The sequence below is a fragment of the Parasteatoda tepidariorum genome, chromosome 3 (genome assembly GCF_043381705.1).
Source record: "Parasteatoda tepidariorum isolate YZ-2023 chromosome 3, CAS_Ptep_4.0, whole genome shotgun sequence".
Taxonomy (NCBI): domain Eukaryota; kingdom Metazoa; phylum Arthropoda; class Arachnida; order Araneae; family Theridiidae; genus Parasteatoda; species Parasteatoda tepidariorum.
Window position 1 is genome coordinate 163,271 of NC_092206.1, and position 26,225 is coordinate 189,495.

A 26,225-nucleotide genomic window follows, 5' to 3' on the forward strand; every position below is an offset into this window, starting at 1 on the left:
CATATTTATTCACTGGAATGACGAAAGCAATGTTGACTTCACTTTAATTCGTAATGAATTGAAGACAGAAGAAATGCATTTTACCTTAATACACACATCTGTAACAGTATCCGAAATCGGAAGTTATCAGTTGCAAGTTTGTTGATAATAGAAATTAAAAATTATTGAGAAATTTTTCTTCAAATGTTCGGCGTGTTCTCGGTCTGAAAGATATCTCAATATTCTGGAGATTTTTTTCAAGTTCTTCGGCTTTTCCGTAGGGAAATTTTGATTTTTATTTGCTGCTAAGAAAATGCCTTCTGACTCTGCCAATGATTTTGATGGAACTAAATGAAAACGTGATAAATTAATGTCTGATATTTACAGGCTACCGCTAGAGGGCGTACTCGAGCGTTGCGATTGCGAATAGCTTATTCAATCACCGAATATAAATCATATATCGTCTGCAAATCCGGTCGCGTCAAAACAATACAGCTGTATAGAGTATAATTAAGATCTAATAATTTGACCAGAGACTGTGCAAGAGTAGGGATAAATTCTTTTAATGCTTCATATTTCAGTTAGTATTATGTTCATAAATATATTTCTTTTTTTTTTCATGATTTAATACACTGACGAACTAAAATTCAGCTTTATCATGAGCAACGGTTTATCTGCACTTTTATAGTATATAAAATCCCACAATCCAATGCCTTTACCTAAACTCTGTTCTGAATTCAAAGACATTAGTTCTATACTAACCGTAGCTAGCTCTCATTTACATAAAAAAAAAAGACCATAAAATGATTGTCGTCGGCGTTTATGTGACATTTTCTGATTTTTATAAGTTTATTGTTTGTAGAGATCTACACAATACGCTGTCGCAATACATTTTTATTACATGTCTGTCCGTCTTTCATTTTTACTCCGTCTTTGCAAACAGGATTTAAGATTTCTCATAAGCTTCCAGACAGAACAAAAAAAAAATGTAATATAAATAAATAATAATAACTAAATCGAAGCAATGATAAAAATCACGCGTGAATAAAAATATAGAATTTTTTATCAATTTTATTCGTTTATAGTTCGTTGTTTAATGTTAATTTATAAACTACAGAATACCAGGTTCAATTCAGCATAGACTATACAAAATACTGCTTGCAATACCATAACTGAAAACCTTATTTAAAAATGTGTGTTTTAATTTTTTAGTCATTTTTAAGTAATTTAACCTAAAAATGATTCTTGATAAAAAGTGATTATTTATTTACGTATAAATCGCGGCAGTCCCTGGTGGCCATATTTTTAAGATTCCATGTAATTATTATTATTATACAGCTGTTTTGGTTTACTCGAATGAAACCATTTGTTTACGCCCCTGCATCAATTGGTTAATATTATTATGCAACTAAACTACATTCAGTGGCGCCCATAGAGGGCCTACTGTGCCCCTCTCAGTTTTCTTGACCTTGGGCTCTGGGGTGCAGGAACAGATGTTCCGGTTAGGTGGTCAGCCGAACACGAAACCCCCGGTGTTAAGTTCTCAAGCATGCTTGGTACTCATTTATCGACCCACTGAAGAGATGAAAGGTTGATTATTAAAAAACTACAGTGCGTATAATTATAATGTGTGATAGAATAAATATTCAATATTCATATAACAAATTGTCCAATTAAATCAATCGTAGAATTTATATTTTCTATCGTCTCATTTAACCCATGGATACAGGAACGTAAACAAGTGCAAAACAGTCAGCTTAAAAACAATAAAGCTTTTTCACCTGAGTAATTAAGATTTTACATAGAATCTTTATAGTGATATGGCCAGAGTACCTGTAACTATTAAGTGAAAAATTTAAATCTTAGAAAGGGCTATTTATAAAACGTAAGGGTTCCGTGATTCCTGGGAACAGCTTTTTGAGAAAGCTTTATTAAACACATATGAAAACAAAATGATGCAATACATCCTAAAAATTTAGTTAAAAAATAATTCACAAAAGTTAAATTTACAATAATGATTTTCGCTTCTCTGCCACTAACACTAAACAAGGTCTCTAAAGACACACATTAGATCTGTATTCAGTAGTGGATACAACTATCCCCTTAAATAAATGGATCTTTTGTTTTTAATAATGATGGTCATTTAAGTGCTTGAAATTGGACCCCCTTTTCCATCCAAATTCTGTAACCCCGCTATAGTGAACTCCCGGATGGAGTGAACGAAAAGTTCGCTATAGAAGTCTTCCACTCATTTATTTTTTTCTTTCTTTCTTTATTTTTTGGGGTAATAATTTTGAGTTTTCTACCTCAAAATAAATACATATACCGATTTTTAAAACCATCTACAGCATGGAATGTAGCTTTCTTGTTTGTTGTCATTATTGAATAGGTTCAGGATTCAAAGAAGCCCGCAATCTTCTGGACAAATGCCTCGAGTCAAAGCAGCCGATGAATTTGCTAAGCGGTCTATAGTGGAGACTCTAGTGGTGAACTATAGTGAGATTATAGTGGCCATTCGAGAGCATAAAAGATGTGCTCGAATGGCTGGTTTTAAAAAGCGGAATAATATAAATTCAGGAAAAATTATCGGAGAGTCGGGACATGTTTCCATATCTAATGATGAGAATTGTTCATCAGCTTGTGAACAGTCATAAAAAACAAAAGTGAATACATTTTTTTTTTACTACGTATTATTTCTCAGTCATTTTTGTATTTCATTTTATTGCTCATTTATTTAAATAATGCGTCATAAAAGAGGAGGGAACCATTTGTTAAAATTGTTTGCGGAACACGGATATAGTGAAACGACATTTCGGTCCCTTGAAAATTCACTATAGTGTAGTTTGACTGTATTATAATTTAATGAAATAGAATTCTTTATTTGTTCCCGACACTCATTATCTTCTGCGTGGAAATGAAAGTGTTTCGAAACGAAAGATTGCAGATGTCTGGTGAAAGATATGCAGGTTGTACTCTTAAAATGATGCTAAGGTCAGAGGAAATGGGGTAACAGTCATGGAGGTCAAACAAATGAATGCACGTTGGGAAAGGACCTGAAAATATTAACAAAAATGTCTCTTCTAGATAGCGATATACAGATAGGAAACTAGATGTAGAACAAGTCTGTATAAATAGATTCAGTGGCTGTATAATGTCTTTCTTAAAATGACTACATCTTGGTGACACTTTTTTACTCTGCTAGTTTTTTATTTTTATTTAATGGGTATAGTACACGAAGAAACTATGTTTAAAAAATAATATGTGTAAACTGTGTACAAAACTATGGCTTTAAAGAAAACCCTTTTCATTTCTTCAACTTTTAAAGAATTTATAATAAATAATTCAAAAAATAACGTCTTTATAAAACCGAGAATTTTTTTTTTCCAAAAAAAGAAAAAAAATATTCACGACGGTTTTGTGTAATATGAACAAGAATAGACAAATTTTATTTAAGAGGATCGGATTATTAAATCTTGTTGCTTTTTCGTTGTCAAATAGATCTTCGGAATCTTTTTTTAAAAAATTCATAACCGTCGTTGAACAGCTGACCCAATTTTTGCGTTTACGACCACTCATGTTCAACTCCGTAAACTTGTCTTTTTGAACCCAATCCAGAAGACAAGGGAACTCCTGGATCAAGTTTTGGGAGAAATTTGCCTTCGTGGAGGACTTTTGGATGGAACTAACCCGCATGTGCGTTTCATGGAGAGAAAGACCACGAGATCCTCCCACGGTTAGCCTGACGGCAATGGGACTCTGCTGGATGCGAAATTCATATCGACCAGCCATCTCTGGGATCGAACCCCGGTTCGCCACATTGGAAGGCCCTATCCCCTGAGCCATTTTCGAAGAATAAATGCCTTTCTTAGGGTCAGAATAATGTTAAGACTTTATTTTAGGTTGGATAATGCTAATTATCATAATAAAAATTATTGCTACAGAACCCTTAGCTAGATTGCTTCGCACAATGCACCTTATATTTCAATAATATTTACTTAATTTTTCTCTAAAAATAAGGAAAAATACAATCGGAATATTTTATAATTTTCTTTTACTTTGAATAAACGATTGCCAACTTTTTTATTTAGAGAAACTTGATAAGTAATTGGACTCTCTTTATGAATGAAAAAGATTTCTTCTTCAAAATCCTACTATTAGTTCACCCTATTCAAATTTTCAATCATACTTTTTATTCAACACACATTTTATTTGAACTTGTAGTGGATGATAGACTTGACAGTTTTATTTTTCAAATATTAATTCATTCATTGAATAGGGATGAGTGAAAAACGAACTTTCTGATGGGTTAGTCATTGTAGTTTCTCACCCATTTCAAAAATAACATCAGTGATCATTTCTTACTAATTTGAACAAAAAACTAGTTTATGGCGCACATTTAATTATTTTATATTCGTGGTGTCAGATACATTCATTAAAGAACATGGTAGCACGTGTGGTCACCCAATTTATACTTTTATAGTTGTCTGTGATACCAAAAGCCCCTTTCTTCTTCAATTCCTACTATTATAGTTCTCACTTTAATAGTAGGGATTTATACGAGGGTTGTAAATTAAATAGTGGCAACTTAACCTTGAAACTCACAGAAGCGCGGGCTTGCTCAAATTGGATATGGGAGCGGTGAGGTGGCGCTGTTGTCGATGTGTAGAGTGCAAAAAACAGTCGATTTGCTTAGAAGGGTAGTTGTTGCGGGGCGTTAAAGTGAGGAGTTTCGTTTCCATCGCTCTAAAGCATGTTCTCAAAAAGTGATCAGCTGTCGTGGCTTAAAATCGAGGTAGCCCGTGGCAAAAATGCAACAGAATGCTATCGAGGATTAGTGGAAGCCTTTGGAGCAAATGCTTTACCATATAGGACAGTAGCACGATGGATTCAAGCATCTCGTCTTTTTTCGTCATTAAGCCTTTTCACAACATGCTTTAGAGCGATGGAAACGAAACTCCTCACTTTAACGCCACGCAACAACTACCCTTCTAAGCAAATCGACTGTTTTTTGCACTCTACACATCGACAACAGCGTCACCTCACCGCTCCCATATCCAATTTGCGCATGCCCGCCCTTCTGTGAGTTTTAAGGTTAAGTTGCCACTATTTAATTTACAACCCTCGTATATATTTATATATCTTGTTCAAATGTTCATAAAATACTTTTTATTCATGCGTTCAAGTTCAAACACAATTTTTGTTAAACTTGTAGTGGATGATGATACACTTGATATTAATACAGTTTTTTCAACTATTAATTCATTACATTTTTTTTTAATATTACGTGTTATGTGTTTCATCGTGTATTCCCAAGAAAATTGAAAGAAAAGTTTTGCTACTCATTAAGATGTCTTATAATTGATCATTTATTTCCACCCCCCTCAATAGCATTCTGGTGTTGGAGAATTGCTGTTTTCGTTATGCTATGATGCGCCTAACCTAACCCTAACCATACTGAAAGCAAGAGGACTCAACATGAGACAAGATGGAGGAAAAGATACATGTGAGATATTTCTTTTGTTACTCTCTCTCATCACCTTCCTTATTATAACACACTTGAGGTTGCTGCCTTATATCGCCCCCTCACAGGAATTGAACCAGAAACTCTGCTGATTTCGAATTTTCTTTTTTTCTCCCATATTAACACCTTGACATGTCATTTTTATTTTATATTCGACCACTAATGTTCAGTTTCGTAGCCATCTCATTCTCAACCAGAAGACAAAGGATCGACAGATGTGTTGTGGAAGACTTTGTGACAGATTTAACGTACATCAGTCACCATTTACTACACAGGGAGTCTTCGGCCAGCGAGGATCGAACCCAAGAACTCTTGAACATAGGCCCAGTGCCCTACCAACCAGGCCCCCTTTGACATATCATTTCTTGATATAGAAATGATCTTTGATTGCACTGTAAACAACAACTCGCAACGGAATGTTGACAAAGATGCCAAATGCTCCGGACATGCCAAAATAATTTTTTAAAAAAAAACGGTAATTAACTGCAAATTAAATTTTGCAAATATTTGACTATTTTTGCTCGCTTTTTAAAAGGTATAGCATGACATAACTACTACAAAGTGACGAATTATTTAGAAATAGAGGTGGAAAAAAAATTTACGAAATTGAATTTATTAAACCAAGAATCGCAATTGATAAACTACCACTTTAAAATATTTATTTGCTGTCCGGAGCAAGTTGGCATTTCTGTGTGGAAGACATCTGAGACACGTCAATTATTGTTTTGACATAAGAAACAAATGACCTCTCCCAGACGTCTTCGTATGTCAAAAGGTTAATTTGCGACTAACCACTTTTTATTTTTGAAAAGTACATAAAAAAAATACATCTTAAAGCGAAACATTCTGTATATACAGGGAGACGGATAATGGTACCGAGGAATATGTACCTTGGTGGTCACATTTCACTGAAAAAAAAAGAATAAAACCGTGGCCATGGTTTGAAACTATCAAATGAAGTAAATAGTAATATTTATTGTCTACTTGTAAAGAATCCAATACTTTTTTTATTAACAATAGCACTTCATTAAGAACATTAATAGGTCTATGGAAAGATTCATGATTTTATAAATTAAAAAAAAAAAATATCTTACTTCATCAATCCTTAAATTTGTAATTTCGTATCCCTTGCATTTTATTATTCCGAAGAGGTCTAACTCTCGAGTGGTTGAATATAATAGACACTCAAAAAGAAAGCCCCAATTCAGCAAGTGTGATATTTAATTATCTCAATGTTCATTTTCAAGAGAACAAAAATGACAGAATAGTGTACTGCCAATTCAGAACAAATCTCGGAGATCCAAAAGGTGCACTCTTTCATAAAATTTTATGAACACTTTAAAAGATACAGAAAAAACACACTATGTTCACTATTCAAAATTACAGATTGATTTCTCAATTATATGAATGTATTTATAATTTAAAACTGATAAAACAATACAGAACAAAACATCCACGACAGCGAGACGTGCTTCGATTATAAAAGAAGACCGAGGTTTAAAACTCGTCTGCTTGGTTTAAACCCATCCCGCAGAAGGTTTAACTTAGACAAGGATGAACTAGATCTTTTGAACTGGATTTTTCCTCAATTTTAATAAAGTTTTCTTAGTTTATTTCCTTACAAACATTCAATCAAGAAACATAAAAGTGTTGGTGTGTATATAGTGTTAAAACGATTTTGTTTTCAGGTGTGTTTGCCAAGGTGACACTCTATGTTCGAAGGAAATTGGTTCGCACCAAGAAAACTCCAGTGAGACCGAAAACTCCTCAAGTCGAATTCAATAGTAGTTTCGATATTCACGTTCCATCATCATCTCTGGGGGAAGTAGATTTTCTGGTCATTCTTTGTCAAAAGACATCGGGACTAGGTAGCAGGAGAATAATTGGAAGAACACAAGTAGGAGCAAACTGTTTAAATGATCAAGGGTTACAACATTGGCAGGACATGCTAATGAGTCCTAAAAGCACCTGCGCTCAATGGCACCTTTTGAGTACATGACTCGGTGGGTGGTCCTTCTTTGTATAAAAGCATTTCTCCTTTTAATGTATTCTCATTTCAATAAATATATGTATTTTTTTGAATCCTTGTAAAATAACTACCCAGAAAGTAACCTTGCGTCAGAATTTCCTTCCATTGTCACGAAAATGTTTTCATTAAAGCAAAAATATTACAGTTTCAAACCTTTCATCCTCAAAGGGTTAAAAATTATTTTGAATGCTTTTTTTTTTAAAAGTATTGTCATTTATTTAAAAGGGTCACTTAGATCCATGATGACGTCACACTAGCGATAGGATCCAATTGCATTGTCCATTAAAATTTCAGGACAAGGTGGATTTTGGATATCAAGGTGGATTATTTGAAATTACGAAGGTGTGTAGAAAAATGTACTCGAATTATAAAGAAATTTAACATTCGATGAAGAGTTATTAACTGCTTAGCTTACAGGGAACCATGCGAGCTGCTCTACAAGTTTCTTTTTACAAATTTAATACGAGTTTTTAAGTTCCAAAAAGTTTATTGAAATACAATTTTTTTTGCCTTGCGTTAATTTCGATTTACTAAGCAAAATTTATAAGACTTAGGAATTTGAAACTACAACAGTGTGTAGATATAAATACAAACATTTAAGATTCGATTATTAGCTTGATCAAGTGTTAAACTTTGATTTAAAAGAAAGAGAAAAAAAACTATGTTTGTTGATTTGCCCGCTGAAACGTAACGTGCTGAAAGAGCAACATTCGAATCAAATGAAAATTCACTGAACTCGAAATTCTAATCTGTTTGAAAGTTGGTGTCATTTTTATTGCCTTTTTTACAATTCTTTTGCTTCATATAATGATTATTTATTCAATGTTGCTGAAAAATGTATCTCTCTCGAGATCATCGTTTTATTAGCTCACGCTTGACTTGATATCAAAAGTAACAAAAAAAAAGTAAAATAAAAGAAAGCGAGGAGATCATAACATTTATATCGATTCGTTTTTGAAAATATAGAATAGCCCCAAGAAAGATAAAAACCATGTGCAATTAGAACAATTATGGATATGAGCAAAAATTTCATCTTATTCTGGCACACATTCGATAGAATTAAATTTAAATATTTGCTCTAGCTCCGCCGGGGGGAATTATCTGCTTCTCATTTAAGATTGTTGGATTATCATGAAAAGAAAGGAAAAAATCATTGCAGAATAAAATTCAAAAAAATATAATTCACTTAACAAAAACAGATATAAATTTGCTACAACATTTTGCGGACTTTAGATAGATTTTAATTCCTTTTAAAGAATCTTTTTTTTAATGACATTAAGAATGTAACAAATTATACTTAATTTATTGCATTATTAAACTTATGATTTCGAAAAATAAACATGATGACTAAATATAGATGAAAAAGAATAGCAAAAATGAATATTTTAAAATTAATAAATATCTAAAAATATTTATTAATTTTAAAAAGTAAGAAATTATCTATTAAAATTACTTTATTTTATTTTATAACCGTAGTTGAACAGTTTACGACTGCTCATGTTCAACGCCGTATACCTTGTCATTTTGAACCCAATCCAGAAGACAAGGGAACTCCTGGATCAAGTATTGGGAGAAATTATGCCTTCGTGGAGGACTTTTTGATGGAACGAACCAGCATCTGCGCTACATGGAGAGGAAGAGCACGAGAAGTTCCCACAGTTAGCCTGACGGTAAAGGGACTCTAACCCATGATCCGTGTACCACTGAGGATATTTCACGTCAGCACTGTGGTCGGTGCAAGCCGGGTGCAGATTCACACCGACCAGCCATCGGTGGGACTCGAACCGGTTCACCTCATTGGAACTCTCTATCCCCTGAGTCCTCGCGAAATTATGAAAAATTGCTACCTACTCAGATTTAAAGAGAATACCTTAACACAACTTATTCAAATCCATTAACAAACTCACGCTTAGATAAAAAAAATAGTTTATCTGAAATTTTCTCTTCTAATTATTTTATTATTATTATTATTTTTATATATATAAAAAAGGCAACATAACAACTAGTTTTTCAAATAAGTTTTATGATGAAATCAAAAATCTAGTAAACTCTATAAAAAATTTTTTCCAATGCCCACCTGTGTTAACATCCGTCAATTGAGGCATATACAGGGCGATTTTGTTGGCCTCTCTTGCAGGGGCACCCAATTAGGTGGGCCAACGTTGCTCCCTCAGTGAGGACAGAGAAGGAAAGAACATCCATGCCTTGCCTGGGATTCGAACCTTTCTGATGCAAGGACAGTTCCCTGCCCCCTACACAGAGCGGTCAGCACTTTATAAAATTAAAACGCTAAATAAATCATTTTTTAGTTTCGTGTGACAAATAACCCAATTGAAAAAGTTTCACTTTTGATATGATTGATCACGCTAATGATTCGTCAAAATTTTGTAATAATAATTTGTTTCCTTTTTGAAAAGAAATATCGAAATAGCTATGGGGTACATCAACTTTCATGGAATTAAACTAAATTATGTGTATCTCAAAGAGTTTAGGTTTATAATTGGTCACTTTTATCAAAGCATAATAAACATTTTTATTTATGTCGTAAGAACACCTTTATTTTATATTTTGTACATACCAAAACAACATGGCATCTGCATTATAATTAATTATATACTTTTTTTTTAAAATTTGCTTTTATCCTCGACGGAGGATGATAAATTTGTTTGAAAGAAATACATAGAAATTTTTATAAATCATGAAAGAACCAAACAATACTTGTTAAAGTATCAGCAGCCTACAACTCAACTCTATAATAGTTGTGTATTTTGATTTAGATATGTTATTCGATTTTGTAATTAGGCTTCCAAAATTATTGTAAATATCGCAATTAAAGCGTTTTCATTTTATAAATTTCCATAGTGTTTATTTCGAATCTTTAAACAAGTGGCGTCNAACAGTAAAAACATACTTTTGAAATTTTGTTAAAAAAAATTTCATAAGATTTTATTATGTTCTCATAAGTATTTCATTCATTTGTAATAAGCATTTCAAATTTAAGTATTTGGCTTTTTATGAATGGATATATTCAATAAAATTTAAATTTGAACCTAGAAATGTAGGAGGTATTAATACTTTTACTGGCTACCAAGCTTTTTCAAATTCGTGCAGTCTTCTCCTTAAATAAATAATTATTTAAATAAATTATTATTGAAATGTATATTATTGATGTTTATTCAGTTTTGAATAAATTATACAATGATATCAATTTGAATTTTTTAAAATTACTAATCTCCATCATAAGAGATTTTAAAAAATTGTCCGTTTCAAAAAATAGTATATGATCCCCATTACACCATAACAGAATTTCTCGATCGAAAAATTTAATAAGTTTTTATCCTTTAAAATATTAAAATGTCCTAAAATTCTGAAACAACGGATCGGGTGGAATGATTAAGACATTTCAATCACCTAGTACAATTTGTGGATGGTCCCACAGATCAACTTCTGCGGATCCGAAGAAAAATACCTTCTCTGCAGTAGGGTGCGTAGCCAAATCTTTCAACAAAAAAAATAAGCACCTTTTAAGCACTCAAAAAATATTTTTAAGCACTATATACATTAACAAAATGCAAAATAATTTTCAAAGACTTTACGTGATTATGATAAAATACCTAGTTTCTGACAAAGAACTCTTTCCCTGATTATATTAACCATTATAAAATGATTGAGAGATTTTTCGGTATAATATCAGAGGGTGGAAAATGAAGCCTGAAATTGGAGAATATTTTGCAAAATGCAGAAGAGTTGCACACCAGAGTGCAATAATCTCATCGAACCCAATTGAAAAGATGCGCATACGGACTCACAAGTATTTCATCAAACGTGTGAAAAGATTGGCGCGTGCATATGCTTTGAACCTACGGTACGCCAAAATGGATTGTGGTCGAATGAATTGGGAAAATGTTGAATAGAACAATAGCTCGCTTTGCATAATATGTGGCGAAAAACGACACGGTAAAGAAAAATATCTCCATTTCGAAAAGGGAAAATTAAGCAATTTTTAAAACCACTCAATGAAAAAAGCACCTTTAAGTACTTTTTAAAAGCACCATGTGCATCAATTATACCATAGCACAAATTCTCAAGGTAAAAAAAAGGGAAGCTACAAAGATAGTCGAAGTCTCGTAAAATTTACAATCAACGAGAATGACAGATCCATCATTAATGCTATGAAATATTTATTCAAGAGAGATAACTATGTTTTGGTTTATTGACACACTGGTTAACAAAAATATTACACATTTATATAGTTTTAGAAAATTCAGATGAGTTTCAATTATCTGATCCACCAAAACCAATGCTTCATAATCAGGATTTTGTACAGGACACGTGAGTTTTAATGTCCTAAACTGACTGTCAAAAACCTTAAACATTGGCAAAAGGTAAAAATTCTACATGTGTAACCATTGTGCACATAATAATTACATACATTAATAAATGTTTGATACAGGGTTCGCAAGGTTTAGGACAGAATGGATTAATCCACGGTTTAAACCGTCCTGTCCAAAGCCCTTTTACTCAAATTATGTCACAATTTTATCTGAACAATATTAAAAAGGTAAAATAAACATAGAACTAATAATATATTGATAATTAAATCTACTAGAGAATATTTTTAAATTATAATGTTTTATTAATATTATTTGACTCTTCAATTTAAACATTAAACAAAGGAAGTTTAATCAGTCCTCTTAACATTCAATAGCACATAACTGAAATTTGTCATACAGGTTAAGCTATTAAGGACTAAGTGCTTGGTTAGTCATAAACAGGTTTATTTATCCATAGTACTATTCAAGAATACTTTTATTTCATTCATGTTCAATTCCTCTAGCATAGTGGTAAGACATCACCAGTGTCAGTAACTGAAACTGATGTTATGCCCTTCAAAACTGTCAATACATTTTTCACTTATTTCGTAATTCCAATTTAAACTAATATTTAAAAGCAATCATTTTTTTAAATAGATATCTTTTTTATTATCCCGTGATGCAGAAATTATAACATTTTTTAAAAAAAATATTGTAAAAAATAAAAAGTTAATTTTTTTTAAACAAATTTAGTATTTTTTTAAAAAAAAATTATTATTTTTTAATATTTCATTATTTATCCTTATGCAAAAACATAATTTATCAGTATTAAAAGCATATTTATATTTAAAGAGTAAGGTATTCACTTTTGTCGTTCAATGAATTGTAGAGCTTCAAAAATTATATACCTTTTCCTATTATATTATATTATTTTCCTTTAATAAGTTAAAGCAAATTGTATAAAAAATATCAAATATTTATTGATACATGCAATTATTATATGGTGTACAATGGTTACACACATAGAATTTTTACCTTTCACCAAAGTTCAAGGTTTTGGACACTTTAAGATAGTTATAGTCAGTTTAGGGCAGTAAAACCCACGTGTTCTATCCAAAACCAGTTTAGGACGTCCAAAACCACAACCCTGGTTTGATACTTTTTATACAATTTGCTTTAACTTATTAAAGGAAAATAATATAATAGGAAAAGATTTATAACTTTTGAAGCTCCAAAATTCATTGAACAACAAAAGTGAATACCTTATCCTTTAAATATGAATAAATGGGCTTTTAATACTAATAAATTATGTTTCTTGCATAAGGATAAATAATGCAATATTAAAAATAATAATAAACTTCTTAAATAAAACAAAAAATTGTCCTCATATATGTTCTTGTTAAAAATTTAACGTTTTATTTCTCATAATATTTTTTAAAAATCTTGACATAATTTGAGTAAAAGGGTTTTAGACAGTTTTGAAAAAAAGGGTTTTGGACAGGACGGTTCAAATTGCAGATTAATCCATTCTGTCTTAAAACTTGCCAATTCTGTCCCAAATTTTTGGTCATTTTAATGTTCCACCTTCCTGAATTAACTATCAAATTCAACTGTATTTTTTCAATTAAAGCAGCATTAAAAATTTGAATGAACATTAGATAACTCTCTAGCCATTGAATAAATTTATAATTTTATGAAGATTTTTATTTTTTTAGCTTACTTCGCTATACTTTTAAAATGGTTTGAATTAGTTCTCAGATAGGATTAATCTGAATTGAAAAATAAAAGGTTTTAAAAACACATTTTATTCTTTCTTAATTGAATCTAAATATTTGCAATACAAATGAGTTGTTTCATTTTGAAATTATAATGGAAAAATGGAAGGAAAAAAAATCAAAATAACAAGAGTATTTACAATTCATTACCCCGGAAATAAATTCAAATCTGTCAGCATTGCTGCCAACATGGATAGGAAAAAATCCAGTAGATTTCACAAAATAATATAAATTTCATGATAATTGTTGCATAATATACTAAATATTTTACACAAAGGGAACTTTTATAGTCATCAAATAAAAAAAATTGCAATATTTTCCAGCTATGATTGATATTAAATATACTTGAAATGTTATGGATTATGCAAACTCATAATTTTAATATTAAATATTCAAAGTCATTTAGCTCATTAAAGATAGTCGAAAGACTTTTTTTAATTCACTCAAAAAAAAAAAGATTTCTGAATAAAAATAAGCATCTTTTATAACAAAAAAACAGGTTTTGAACTGACTTCTATAAACGAGGTTCACTTCAATATGTATTAGTAATACTTATTTAAATATTCAAGCAATAACCCGTACAAACATTCTATTTCAGTAGGGATTTCGTTGGGAAACTTACTCAATTTGAGGGAATTTTTTAAAATGTACAAAAACCAGGAGAATTTTAAATAAAACAGTAGAAACTGGAAAAATCCAGTAGAGTTGGTGTCAGTCTAATGAAGGATTAAAATGTTAATTAACAAATGGTAAACCAAATAAATAATTCATGAAAAAACATCAGATATTACACAGGCAATAAATTTTAATCCTTTTAAAACAATAACTCTCAACCCAACTGAATAATGAAAACAGGTGACATGTAATTAGCATTGGACATTTGCACACAAATAATATAAGAAAAGTAATGAAATATGAACAACAGAAAAATAAATATATGTCATAATCTAATACAGTGTCTTAAAAACTGAAGAGGAGAGCACAGAAAAAGATCTATTTAATTAAAAAAAAATTTTATATAAGAATTTAAATTCATTATATTTTAATAAAAAAAAAGAAATATTTCGAACTTAATTTTCTTTTTAAATGTTAGACAATACTTTTCTTTTTAGTATTTCAATGTTTGATAAAACAATCATTCCAGGGGTCTGTCAAGATTTTTTTGAGAGGTACCTATTTTGTGACAATTTAAAACTATTTGAAAAAATCAATACAAATATCTGGTAAATTTAGAAAATATTTTTACCATACATTTTTTCTCATATATTAAAAAACAATTTTGCTATTGTAAAATTTTGAGCTTAAAAAATGTATCCAAATTTAACAATCATTGTCCATAGTTAAATTTCAACTATAATTTAACAAAAACATGCATTTAACGGTAGCACTCGAAGCTATTTTCGTCACGACGACGTTTTCGACTCACTCGGAGAGAAAAAATTCTTTCATAAAAATATAAAGGTATGTTGGAATGAATTTACAATAATGTTTGAATTTCCCGTAAAGTTTATAGAGGGAGAGTTGAAATGTGACCTACCATTTATTATTACAAAATTTTAAGAGGTACAGTTTCAGATTCTGATAAGTATTTTGTAAAACTACGTTTTACCTAAAGTTGAATTCTTGAAAGTGCCGCTAAACGGTAGTAAATTTTCTACAGACAGATCCCTGAATTTATTCATCATTTAAGAAAAATTTATCACCCAATTTGTTTGAAAATCATAAGGATAAAATAAAACAGCATACAAATTCTTGTGTTCTGACTAATAGTGAAGTCTCAAGAAGAGTGCGTGTCTACATTCCTTAGAATCTGCAGGCAGGTATTTATCATAAAAATCATGAACTAGTTCTTCAATTTTAAAACTGAACAACTGGTATAGAAATAGAGCAGAGCTTGTTGCTGAGACGTGCAGAGTTATATCTTTACCCATACAAGTTTGTATGAGATGATAGAGCATGAATTTTCCAATCCCACTCCTCCTCCACTCTGGGTGACAGAATATAAAAGTAATGTAAGCCTCATTGTACTTCGCATCAGGAACCATGAAAGCAAAACCGATAATCACTTTACGATAAACGGCCACGCAGCTGAAGTCGGGGTACTGGAGGCACTCGGACATGTCGATCCCCGGCCAGAAGAACGTGTGGCACAGTGCGTTGATGGCCGGAATGAACTCGGGTCTGACATAACAGTAATCGATGGGGTATTCCGCGCGAGTGCCTCTGTCGGCACGAGATCTTATTTCCTCCAGGAGCCTCAGCTTCAACGGTTTAGTTTTATAGTCACGACGAATGAAAGGCTTTAAAATCCTGCCAGAATAAGGGCTGACAATATTTTCCTGGTCTTCCGTACTTTTGCCCGTCAGGCGCGTCGCAAACGAAACTTGCGTCCGATTCGACGGATAGTCAGGATTCGTCCGATAACGGTCGAAAACGGTCGTCGGTCGGGAAACCGAAACGGTAGCGGATTTATTTTGGGGTTCGGATTTCACGTAATCCGGGGGGTCCATGCCTCTCAGCAGACGCATTTCGACGTCGAGATCGAAGACAGGAATGTTCCGTTCCCTTTTCAGTTTCCTCACAGCCAGTTTTCGATACAATTGTCTCAATTCGGTATTTTTGCTCAGTGCGACGGGGTAATTGTCCAATTTTTGAAGCAGAGACTCTTCTTCGTAGGGACTCATCAGCTTGTACTTGGACTCGGTAACTGCGGACTCCTTGACAGGACTCTCCTCTTTGGTCACGACGGTACGCTTTCGACTCGTGTCCGGAAAAACCTTTTTCGGAGTACCGAGGGTCTTGTCGGGGATGCTGTCTTCGTCGCTTTCGCATTCTTGTTTCACGGCAGGAAGATTTGCTACGTCCATCTCCGATATCGTACTGTCGAGAATAGAGTCAGGTACGTCGAATGCGCTCGGAACGACGTACGTGTCCGACACGGGTGGCATGTCGAGGTCGGCATCCGATTCTTTTGCCCAGAAGTCCGAAGACGACGGACTTGATTTTTCACTTTTGATGACGATCTTGGGTACATTTTGGCTGATTTTTTCCTCACTTTGTTGAAGGGAAGGAGGTGGGGCAACGACTAGTTTCAGTTTATGGTTGGGAGGAAAAATGCTGAGATCTTTTTTCTTACATTTAACATCGGAAGTTTTTGACTTCGAAGGTTTCGATTCTGGAACGATCGATTTCTTTTCCTTCAGAGCGACGGCTGCTTCTACAACATTTTGCTTCTTTCTACGAGTACCCTCGACGAGTAGTTGCTCGAGTTCCGGAGATCTCCGCTTTCTACTCGTTTTAATGCTTAAAGCCATAGAATCAAGTTCATGTATCTGAGGCATTTGTAGCTTATTAAGAGACCACCATCCAGTTTCATGAAGTTTTTCAAATCCAGACGTGAAAAATCTGTTACCCCCGGTAGATAAAGCTCCAGCTACTGTTCCATGCCAAGTGGCGCTCTTTTTCCTTTCGTTACCAAATATTACTGACCAATGTTTATCTATATATCTACAAATATGCTCTCGCCATCGAAAATAACCTTCTTTCCCACTGCTTTCTAATTGAAGGTTATACAATGCCAGCATAATGACCAATGTCCACTGCATTTTCATTCGCTTAATAGATTCCTGCCCATCAGGTGAGCATCTCTCGCACGTTAATAAAAAATAAATATCACCAGCCAATGATGACGGCCGACCAGATTTTAGGCATGTAAGGTGAAATTGTTCGTGACAAGATGTACATGTTATCATATATTCTTCAGCAGCCGATTTACAGTAACAAAATACTTTTGGTGCAGATTCTCCAGACTCCATTATGTTATCGCAATCAAATCTATAAGAAACGAATATTATTTACGATCTTTGTCAAAAATAAACGGCGGTTTAAAACTTCTTATACGTAATCTGACAATACATTTTAGATCTCTATAAGCTTTTAATGGGAAAATACAACAAATTCGGGCTGTCAATATAAATACGAGTGGTTGAAAGTTGAAGTTAGTTAACTACAACATTTTTCTGCCAGGAAATGTTGTGCTATGCCTTACTTTTTACGCTTGAGCTTACTTTTCTTGTGCAAAATAATGAAAACAGTTTTTTTAGTGAGTTTGGAACGGTGATGCTATAATTTTGTTGCTGAGTTAATAATCTTCCTTTTATAAACGTTTTTGAGTTTTATTTGAGGTAATTTTTAACTTTGTATTTTTAGACACTAGTCAAAATTTGGCCCTAGATGACGCTATTGAATAGTCTCGACCTTAAAAAAAAAAAAATCTTGTAAATTGAAATACTGAGCTATAAGCTAAGAAACAGAGCTCGTCATACTTTACTCAACTATCACCTGCAATCAAATTTGTTTACAATTTCCATCAAAGTTAAAGAAAGGGAACCTATTTTTTTTTTATCTGAATTTAAAAGTAGATTATCCTCCCATCACATAAGAGTTGATTGTTGATTTAGTTTCATCAAATTACCGTAAGTTATTTTTACGTCAGTTGTAAATAACTGGCGTAAAGTGCCTGGCTAAAAAGCGCTTGCACCTATGGTTTATATGTTACAAAGTATTTTTGTGAATTAGAAGTTATGAAATTTAGTCATAATTTTTGATTTTAATTTGGATTTAGTTTTTTTGGATTACAGTCATAATAATGGATACAATTCAAAATCTACATAGTTTTTATAAAAATGTTGTACCAACTACTTGAATAGTCACCAGTTCCGCAGCATGAGCTACAAATTATTTTAGAATCTGCAGATTATTTATTTTTAATGCTAAAATGGAAACGAACAAACGACAGAAAATTGCTGAGATTACTTTTTAAAAGATCGTTTGAAGAAATCTAATAAAAATTAAAAAACTTAATTATAAAAGCACCATAAAGAATTAAAAGTACTAATTTTTATTTCCCTGGTACTTGATTAGTCTGAACAGCTCTTTTCTTACCTCAATCCATATTTTTTTAGAGATTGTTTTGCTTAGTGTGTTCAAGTAAAAATTGATGAATCACTAGAACTATAAAAATTAATATAAATTTATGGCTTAAAAATAAAGTAAAAACTTGTTGTTTTTACAAAATTTCAAAATTATTTTGAGATATTCGGAAAAAACAAATATAATGATATATTTTTTATTTTGTTAATATTTTAGAAATCTTTACAATTATTATTATTTAAAGAAAAACAGCAAGAAAGCTATTATGAACTAACTAAATATTAAATATAATGTAATCATTAAATTTAAAATAGGGAAAACTAAAAAAAGCCAGAATTTAAAACTTTTTTTGTAAAAAAAATTATAATATATATTTGAAAGCTATTTTTCGAAAGGAGTGGTAAAAATGTTATAAGTTTCTATTTTCTTCAAATTCGACATATTTTTAAGTTTAATATTGTGAAATTTACAGAAAGGGAAAACTAAGTATTAAAAATATAGGAACACATAAAATTTTGAAATCCGAAAATCAACATTAAATAAATTAAATGGCAATATATATTATTTTTTAAAAGTCTGTTTTAACAATTATTGCTGACAAAATTAAAGAATAATTAATTAATGATTTTAATTTGAATTGTAAATATATTAAATCATAAATAAAGGAAAACACATTTAAAAAAGTAGAAAAACTAAGATTTAATAAATGAAAAAAAAATCAATAATGCTCTCACAAGTTCACATTATTTTATGCTAATTAAAAGAAATACAGTTTTTAAAATTGTTATAACCAAATTTAAGGGATTTTAAACAAATTATATATGGATAAAGGAAGAAGAAAAAACAAAATGATTATAAACACTTCTATTAATAATACATTATAAAAAGTGAAAATTTACAAAATTATTATTTATCTGAACGACTAATAAATTTAGAAAAAAATGCTTAAAAAATATTTTTTGTGACTTTGATATTTCTTTAACAGTTTTTATGTAATATGAAAAATAGCTAGTTTTTCAATATTTTATGTGAAAGATTATAGTAATACTTAACTTTATAATTACAATAGGAACTATTTAAGTAACATAATCAAATTTTATTAATACAGCTGAAATAACCAATCATATAGCTATGTAATTAATATAATAATACTAAATACACACGTTCTCAATTATATGCTGAATTGAAGCCAAATAATTGAAGTCTGAATTCTTAAACTAAATCTTAAATTAGGGTTGCACAACCTTTTTGAGTGAAGGGCCACTTGCACAGCAGCTAGATTAACGAAGGGCCACACGCATATTTCAGGGGTCTGTCTAGGTTTTTCTGACAGGTACCTATTTTGTGAAAATTTAGACGTAATTTGTGAAAAATTAAAAATTATATTAAGAAATCAACACAAAAATATGGATTTATCGTTTCTTAAGGGATACGAAAATGAAATTTTAAGAAAAAGTATTTTGTGAAACTACCGTTTTTCCAAAATTGAATTTGTGAAACTACCGTTTTTCCTAAAGTTGAATTTGTGAAGGTACCGCTAAACGGTAGTAAATTCGGCCTGGACAGACCCCTGTATTTAGTCATGTTAGCAGCAAATATGATAGTTTTTATATTGATATTAGTGTTTTAAGCACTAAATATTTTTATCAGTGAGCTTAATAACATATTTGCAGAAATTTAAATACTTTTAATTGTTTGAATTTATTTAAAACTTAAAAAAAAACAAACTGATGCTTTATTAAAAAGAAACTTTTTTTCCATTTTTTACAATAATTAATTTGTCATATATACATATATGGAGGGGATATAAATTTTAACCAAAACGAAGCTTACAATGAAAGTGCAAAAAAAATATTTTATAGTGTAGTAAATTTGAATTAAATATTTTAATTAAAGAGAATTTATAATGTTTAAACAAAACCCAAATTTAAGGAATTGCATTTAGAAGTTCCCGCTGACCACATATCAACAGTTGGCTGGCCGCATGTGGTCCGTGTGCCACTGGTTGTGTACCCCTATACTTAAATAATATGATATATAGATTTTAAAATTCTCAATAAAACTAATAAAAAAGTTTTTTTTAAGAAAAGTAAACATAATAAACTTTTTGTTACTGTAATAAAAAATTTTTTTTTTTTAAGTTTGAGCTATTCTTATAATATTTATTGTTAAAGAATTGTCATTTTTAATTGCTTGTTTCTACTGTCATGAAAGAAAGAAAGGTTTCTTTCAGAGGAAATACCAATGCTGCTTAGCACAAATATTTTTGTGGGAAATCATATCTCTATTCTACTTAAACATTTAAAATTTGCAAATTTATATTTATTTGAAATAACACTTATTCCCGTTAGCAATTAAACTCAAAATTGTAAATAATGTAAGAAAATTTATCTTTTTTTCCTTCATTTTGTTGCAGTCTGACAAGAAGAATTTATAAAAATATTAAATGTGTGATACAATATCTTTATAAGAAAAAACCAAGCCAGGTTTTTCTTTAAAAATTGCTTTAAACCAGCCAATTATGGTGAAATAGATAGAAAAAAATGAGATCTAAATTTTCAAATCATCGTTTAATATTTTGAAGATAAAAGACCTGATATATTGAAATATTTATGTTTAAAAAAATAAAAATTTTATGGCAGATTTTGTAACTTAAATGAACTGTTAGTTTAACTTTTTTTATTAGTTAAAACCTGTTTTGCTTAAACTAACTACTGTTGTTGAGAAACTGGAACTAGCAACGCCCCCTAGCGAGAAACTGAAAAAAAACTCAGAAACAGTGAGAGAGTGTGAACGAACGGTAGAAAGCCTGCCATGCAGAGCTCCTTATTTTTTTCTTCTTCATATATGTTATGTTTGTGAATGTGCTGAGTGCTAACTATAATCATGTTGTTTACAATAAAAGTTAGCTAGCCATTGTTTTAATTCCCCCCTATGCACCAAACTGTTAATTTCCCTCGTGGCAGAATCGCAAGGACACTGTGACATTGTCGTACAACGTTACAGAGTTCTTGCGGGAAGATTTTTTGTTTGAAAAGTAAAAAAAAAAATCAATTTTTTTTTAATCATGAATTTAGATAGACACTTTTTGACGTGTTCAGTTTATTTATTCTAATGCATTTGAGAAGTCCGATTTGCGTGATTTCGTCAATCTTTCTTTCGGCCAGTACTATGACGGATTTCATGATTTTTTATTGTGATGATTATTTTCAGAATGCTAAGTACGAAGAACATAATTTGTGGAACCCCCCAACGCAATGCAAGAATATCCCCCATAATATTAGAATGAAAAATTACTATATGTTCAATTTTAAAAAAAATTATCTAGCTTTTTTTGTAAACACGTCACTTTTGTTATTTTAAATTAGTAAGGTATATGTTTGTATTTTATTAAAAGCATCTTGCAGAAAGATATTAGAGAGTTTTGTCGCAGATAGCTCGAAAAAATTCTGCCACATGGTTAATTTCTAATTTAGCGAAAACAGAAGGACAAAACAGACATAAAAAATCGCATAGGAACACACAGGGTCTCAAAATTATTTTTTGGAAGGGGGTTGCAAAATATACTTAGACAATCATTCTACATCATTTTAATTTTATTTCATTTACTACGATTTGCAATCAATTCTCCTGGGTGATTCTCTACAAAAATTTACAAAATCATGTCCAAACAAAATTTCACAAGACATAGAAAGTAATTTTTTTATACTTTTAAGATATAATTTTTCTCAATGTATTTCCATGCATTGAAACAAAATATATATTTAAAATTACTCTATGTCATTTTCCACGCTTGTGCGAAACATTTTGTTAGATTTATTTAAATTCTTAACATTTAAATTACGTTAATTTAAACTGTAAAATAATATTTTTCGATACTATTTAAAATTGTTGTCGTTTGTTCCAAGGTTTTCGTATCTCTCTTTAGGGAAAAAGATTGATCGTAGATTTGAAACTCATGTATGTAACTGTTCTGAACAACATTTCTATTGTTTGTCTAAAGTAAGAACTCCCCTAGCCCTTCGTCTGGACTCTTGGCGGTAACTATGGTATAACTATTTCAAGTAGGGGAAGCGGTCAAATGACCGTTTAAGAACTTTTGCATTGAAAATACGCTTATCATCTAATCGTTTTTGCTCATTTGACTTCATGACTTTTTCTAACTGTTATATACAGTTCATATTCTTTATTCTTATTTTTTTTGTATTTTGTTTATTTCAAATAATACGTGTCATGTACCTATTTCTACCACAACCGGTCATTTGACCGGGAGAACAATTTATCGCTTTATTAAGTTATCGATCACAAATGACGATGTCATGCGTGTTCAATGTATTACATTCGATGAGTTGCACATTTCTGTTGCGTAGTGAGTTTAATCAGAATAACTGTGGATTCAAATTTCAAGAAAGTACCTAACATTTTAGATTGACATTTTTTTGTTAGAAAAAGTGACACAAACGAAATGTTTTGTAAAGTAGCTTATATTTCATGTTGATGGTTTTACTTCATTTCTAACTGACTATTAGTTTTTACCCAGAAAAATGTCGAAACAATTAAGACAGCACAAATTCTTAGAAGAATTAATATTAATTATTAGAGTAATTATAAGAATTATTAATTAGAAGAATTATGTTTGCGGAAAATGTACAAGGGAAACACCCTGTATGCGCAAAAAAAGCGTCTAGCAATGTATTAAAAATTCTTATTCTTTGTGTTTGTTAAACATAAATATTTTCAATATACAATTTTGTTTAATTATAATAAAGTGTTTTTTAGTTTATTTCGTTCCTAACATCCATATTTCATACATTCAATCAAGAAACATAATGGTAGAAATAGATATAGATTAAGTGTTGGTATGTTTTAGTGTTAAGGAAATAAAAACCATTCTTTTTAAAAACTTTCTTGTATTTCAGAAAAATGTCCTCTTCTCTTATCCTACTTCCAAAACTGACTCAGGCAGTTGCCGGGATTGCTTCGATGTTTCTCATTGGCAATTTATATTTCAATGACAAAGTAAATTGGAACTCTGTTGATAAACAAATGAAGAAAAAGAAAAATACGTCGAATGTCATATCTTAATTTATTTTTCAGTATGCCTTTTTTCTCTCTAAATTGATTCTTGTATATCAATTTTATTTGTTGAAATAATAAATGTTGTTCATGATTTTATTGACTTTTTGTTATCATTTTTCTCAAGTTTACATGGGTGACGTTTCCTTAATCTTTAATTATAAAATATCTTTCTTATCTTAAGTTTCAACTTATTTACATTTGCAAACGTTGTATCAAATCATTAAGTAAAACAGATGAATTATTTAAGCAATTTTGTTGCTGTTACACATCCCCCTGAAGAAGGAAAGCCTAGACCAGGTCCAGAAGGCCCCGTCGTGTCAGTTCCCCATATATCTGCAAGAAAGTCCCGATCAACCAGCAGCTGCTTAAAAGAAGCGCCAAGACAAAAAAGGTGATCAGGACTAGCTGGAACAAGGTTGGAAAGTCTTCTCCCTATTTTGAAACCTTAAACACTTAAGATGGCCGATTGGAAAGGCTGAGGGCCGCTGCATGTTAATGATAGGCCAGGGCGTTTGCCAGCATACCACTGATGGGATGGAGTACGGCGCCACACTGGAAGCAAACTATGTTTCTCCAGGGAGTGGATCTCGGGAAATGGTTCAACCAGTCCATGGAAAGAACACAGCCATTCTTGGCGAGCACATCGGCTGTCTCATTGCCATGTACCCGGATATGGGATTCATTGGAGGCTTATTGGTGTCTTCTGGCGTATCTCAGAGAGAAGCTTCATAATCTCCTGGCCAGGAATATCAAATATTTCCGGCCAGTTCCTGAAATACTGTATAGCACTCATACTATTGGTCAATATCCAAATGCAATTATTATCAGTTGTCTGGGCATAACTAGGGGCAGTTCCAATAGCCATGATCTCAGATCTAAAGACTGAGCAATTGTAAGGGTTATTTAAGCTATTGATATATTATATAATTGTTATTATATAATATATACATTGCTGTTGATATATCATACAATAATATATTGTTATTGATGGATATGTAACTGTTTTGCATATGATATGATTTTGCAAACTCCACTCTCAAAATGAATCGTGCAAATCATGTCATTATTAAAAAACTACAGTACGTCTAATAATTGGATATAATTATTATAATATACTAATATAATGCTTGATATAATAAATATTCTATATTGATATAATATATCATCAAATTTATATTATCTATCGTCTCCTTTAACTAATTGATACACCAGCGTGAACATTGAAACTGTATAGTTATCCCCTGATAATTAAGATTTTACAAAGAATTTTGCAGTGCGCCTAATAATTTGGCCAGAGACTGTATATCTAGTAGTTTTTCTAAGAAATTATGAATGAAGTAGAAATTATAATAAATATTTTATTAATATTTATATATTTTGTTTATTCGCTCAATTTTGTTTATTGTCTTTTAGGTACGAAATAATAAAATCATATCACACAGCTTTCGTCTCCCAATGGAGATCACATGATTGACAGCTGCTGTTTTTCATTCTGCTCAATTCATCGAAAAAAATACAGACGTTTCGTAAGAATCATCCGAACATGTTTTAATAAATCAACCCATCAGTTACTTATCTTTCTTTTTCCTGTGATTTTCATATACTTTTTCAGTCCCATACCAGTTAAAAAAAATCAAGCTATTTTTTATTTTATTAATAAGTACAAGGAACTGAAACAAAACACAAGTTGACAACATCGGACCGACATCGGACCATTCGAGGAATACAATCGATGGACTAAATGCTGTGACATTCCTGATTTGAGATTGGCTTCATTCCATCAATGACGTTAATGTTAGTAATATGGAAGATGTCTTACTTCAATTAGATTTCCCATCCTGGACTGTTTTATCTATTGACTCAAAGCATAATCATATATGCGAAAAACTTGTAGAAATAAAATCTCACTTCAATTACGGTGTTTTTCTTTTCTTAAATGTCTGGATGCGCACGAAAATGAAACAGCTCGAAACGAGGTGGTTGACACTCATTTATTTAATCTTAAGGCAGTACCGTCTTTACGCATGGGCACACCCGGGCAGTGCCCAGGGGCCCCAGGCACTCAGGGGGGCCCTTGAGAATCTTACTTTTTATAAATTGTATTAAAAAACAACAACTAAGAATAAACAACTTTGCATTATATAATTTTTAAAATAAATCCCAAATAGCAAAATATGATTTATTTTCACTCAGCTAAAACCTTTCAATGTAAACCGAAAAAGGTTGGTTATGCGGCTTACGTGTAAATCTTCTAACCTTAAAACGAGATCAGTGACAACCTGCTCTATTCCATGCACATTACCCTAGTCCAAAACCTTGTAAAACAACCTTCTATATAAAAATTTTTAATCGAGGTTGACTTAGAGTTTTCAAGCGTGAAAAAAATCCTTTAATAAAGCTAGTCTGAAGGTGAAAATACTCTTAAACCTAGGTAATTATAAGGTTTCTTTTCACAAAGTCTTGCATGCTCAGCTAAAATCCACCTTGTCATGAAATTTTAATGAGCAATGCAGTTTGATCCTATCGTTAGTGTGACGTCAGCTAAACCGTCATTATGGACCTAAGTGACCATTTTACTTAAGTGACAACACTTATTT

The 26,225-nt window shown here is 31.3% G+C and overlaps 2 protein-coding genes and 1 long non-coding RNA gene across 5 annotated transcripts in view; 2 read left to right on the forward strand and 1 right to left on the reverse strand.

Moving 5' to 3' along the window:
• Positions 1-9,501, forward strand: part of LOC107438588 (synaptotagmin-1) — a 17,479-nt gene extending 7,978 nt beyond the window's left edge. The window contains exons 2-4 of one of the 2 annotated variants that reach the window (XM_071178158.1): positions 5,368-5,482; positions 7,189-7,503; positions 9,006-9,501. In XM_071178158.1, coding sequence (XP_071034259.1) covers positions 5,368-5,482; positions 7,189-7,499 — 426 coding nt within the window. In that variant the 3' untranslated portion in view covers positions 7,500-7,503; positions 9,006-9,501. Of the gene's footprint in view, positions 1-5,367; positions 5,483-7,188; positions 7,583-9,005 lie in introns of those variants that run through there. The other variant, XM_016050904.3, reaches the window with a different exon arrangement.
• Positions 9,502-11,724: 2,223 nt separating this feature from the next.
• LOC107438585 (Ada2a-containing complex component 2) lies at positions 11,725-17,843 on the reverse strand. The gene has a single exon (XM_016050901.3). The coding sequence runs from the start codon at positions 17,430-17,432 to the stop codon at positions 15,381-15,383; it is 2,052 nt and encodes a 683-aa protein (XP_015906387.2). The 5' UTR covers positions 17,433-17,843; the 3' UTR covers positions 11,725-15,380.
• Positions 17,844-17,863: 20 nt separating this feature from the next.
• Positions 17,864-23,724, forward strand: LOC107438587 (uncharacterized). Of its 2 annotated transcripts, none has more exons than XR_011636294.1 (3): positions 17,864-18,092; positions 22,478-22,598; positions 23,469-23,724. It is a non-coding gene; the product is annotated as an uncharacterized lncRNA (long non-coding RNA). The 2 variants fall into 2 exon arrangements; XR_006226499.2 differs by having other exon boundaries at positions 22,478-22,589.
• Positions 23,725-26,225: the final 2,501 nt, after the last annotated feature.

Coding starts and splice junctions, on each gene's coding strand:
- LOC107438585 (XM_016050901.3), bottom strand. CDS start 17,432: ATGGAGTCTGGAGAATCTGCACCAAAAGTATTTTGTTACTGTAAATCG.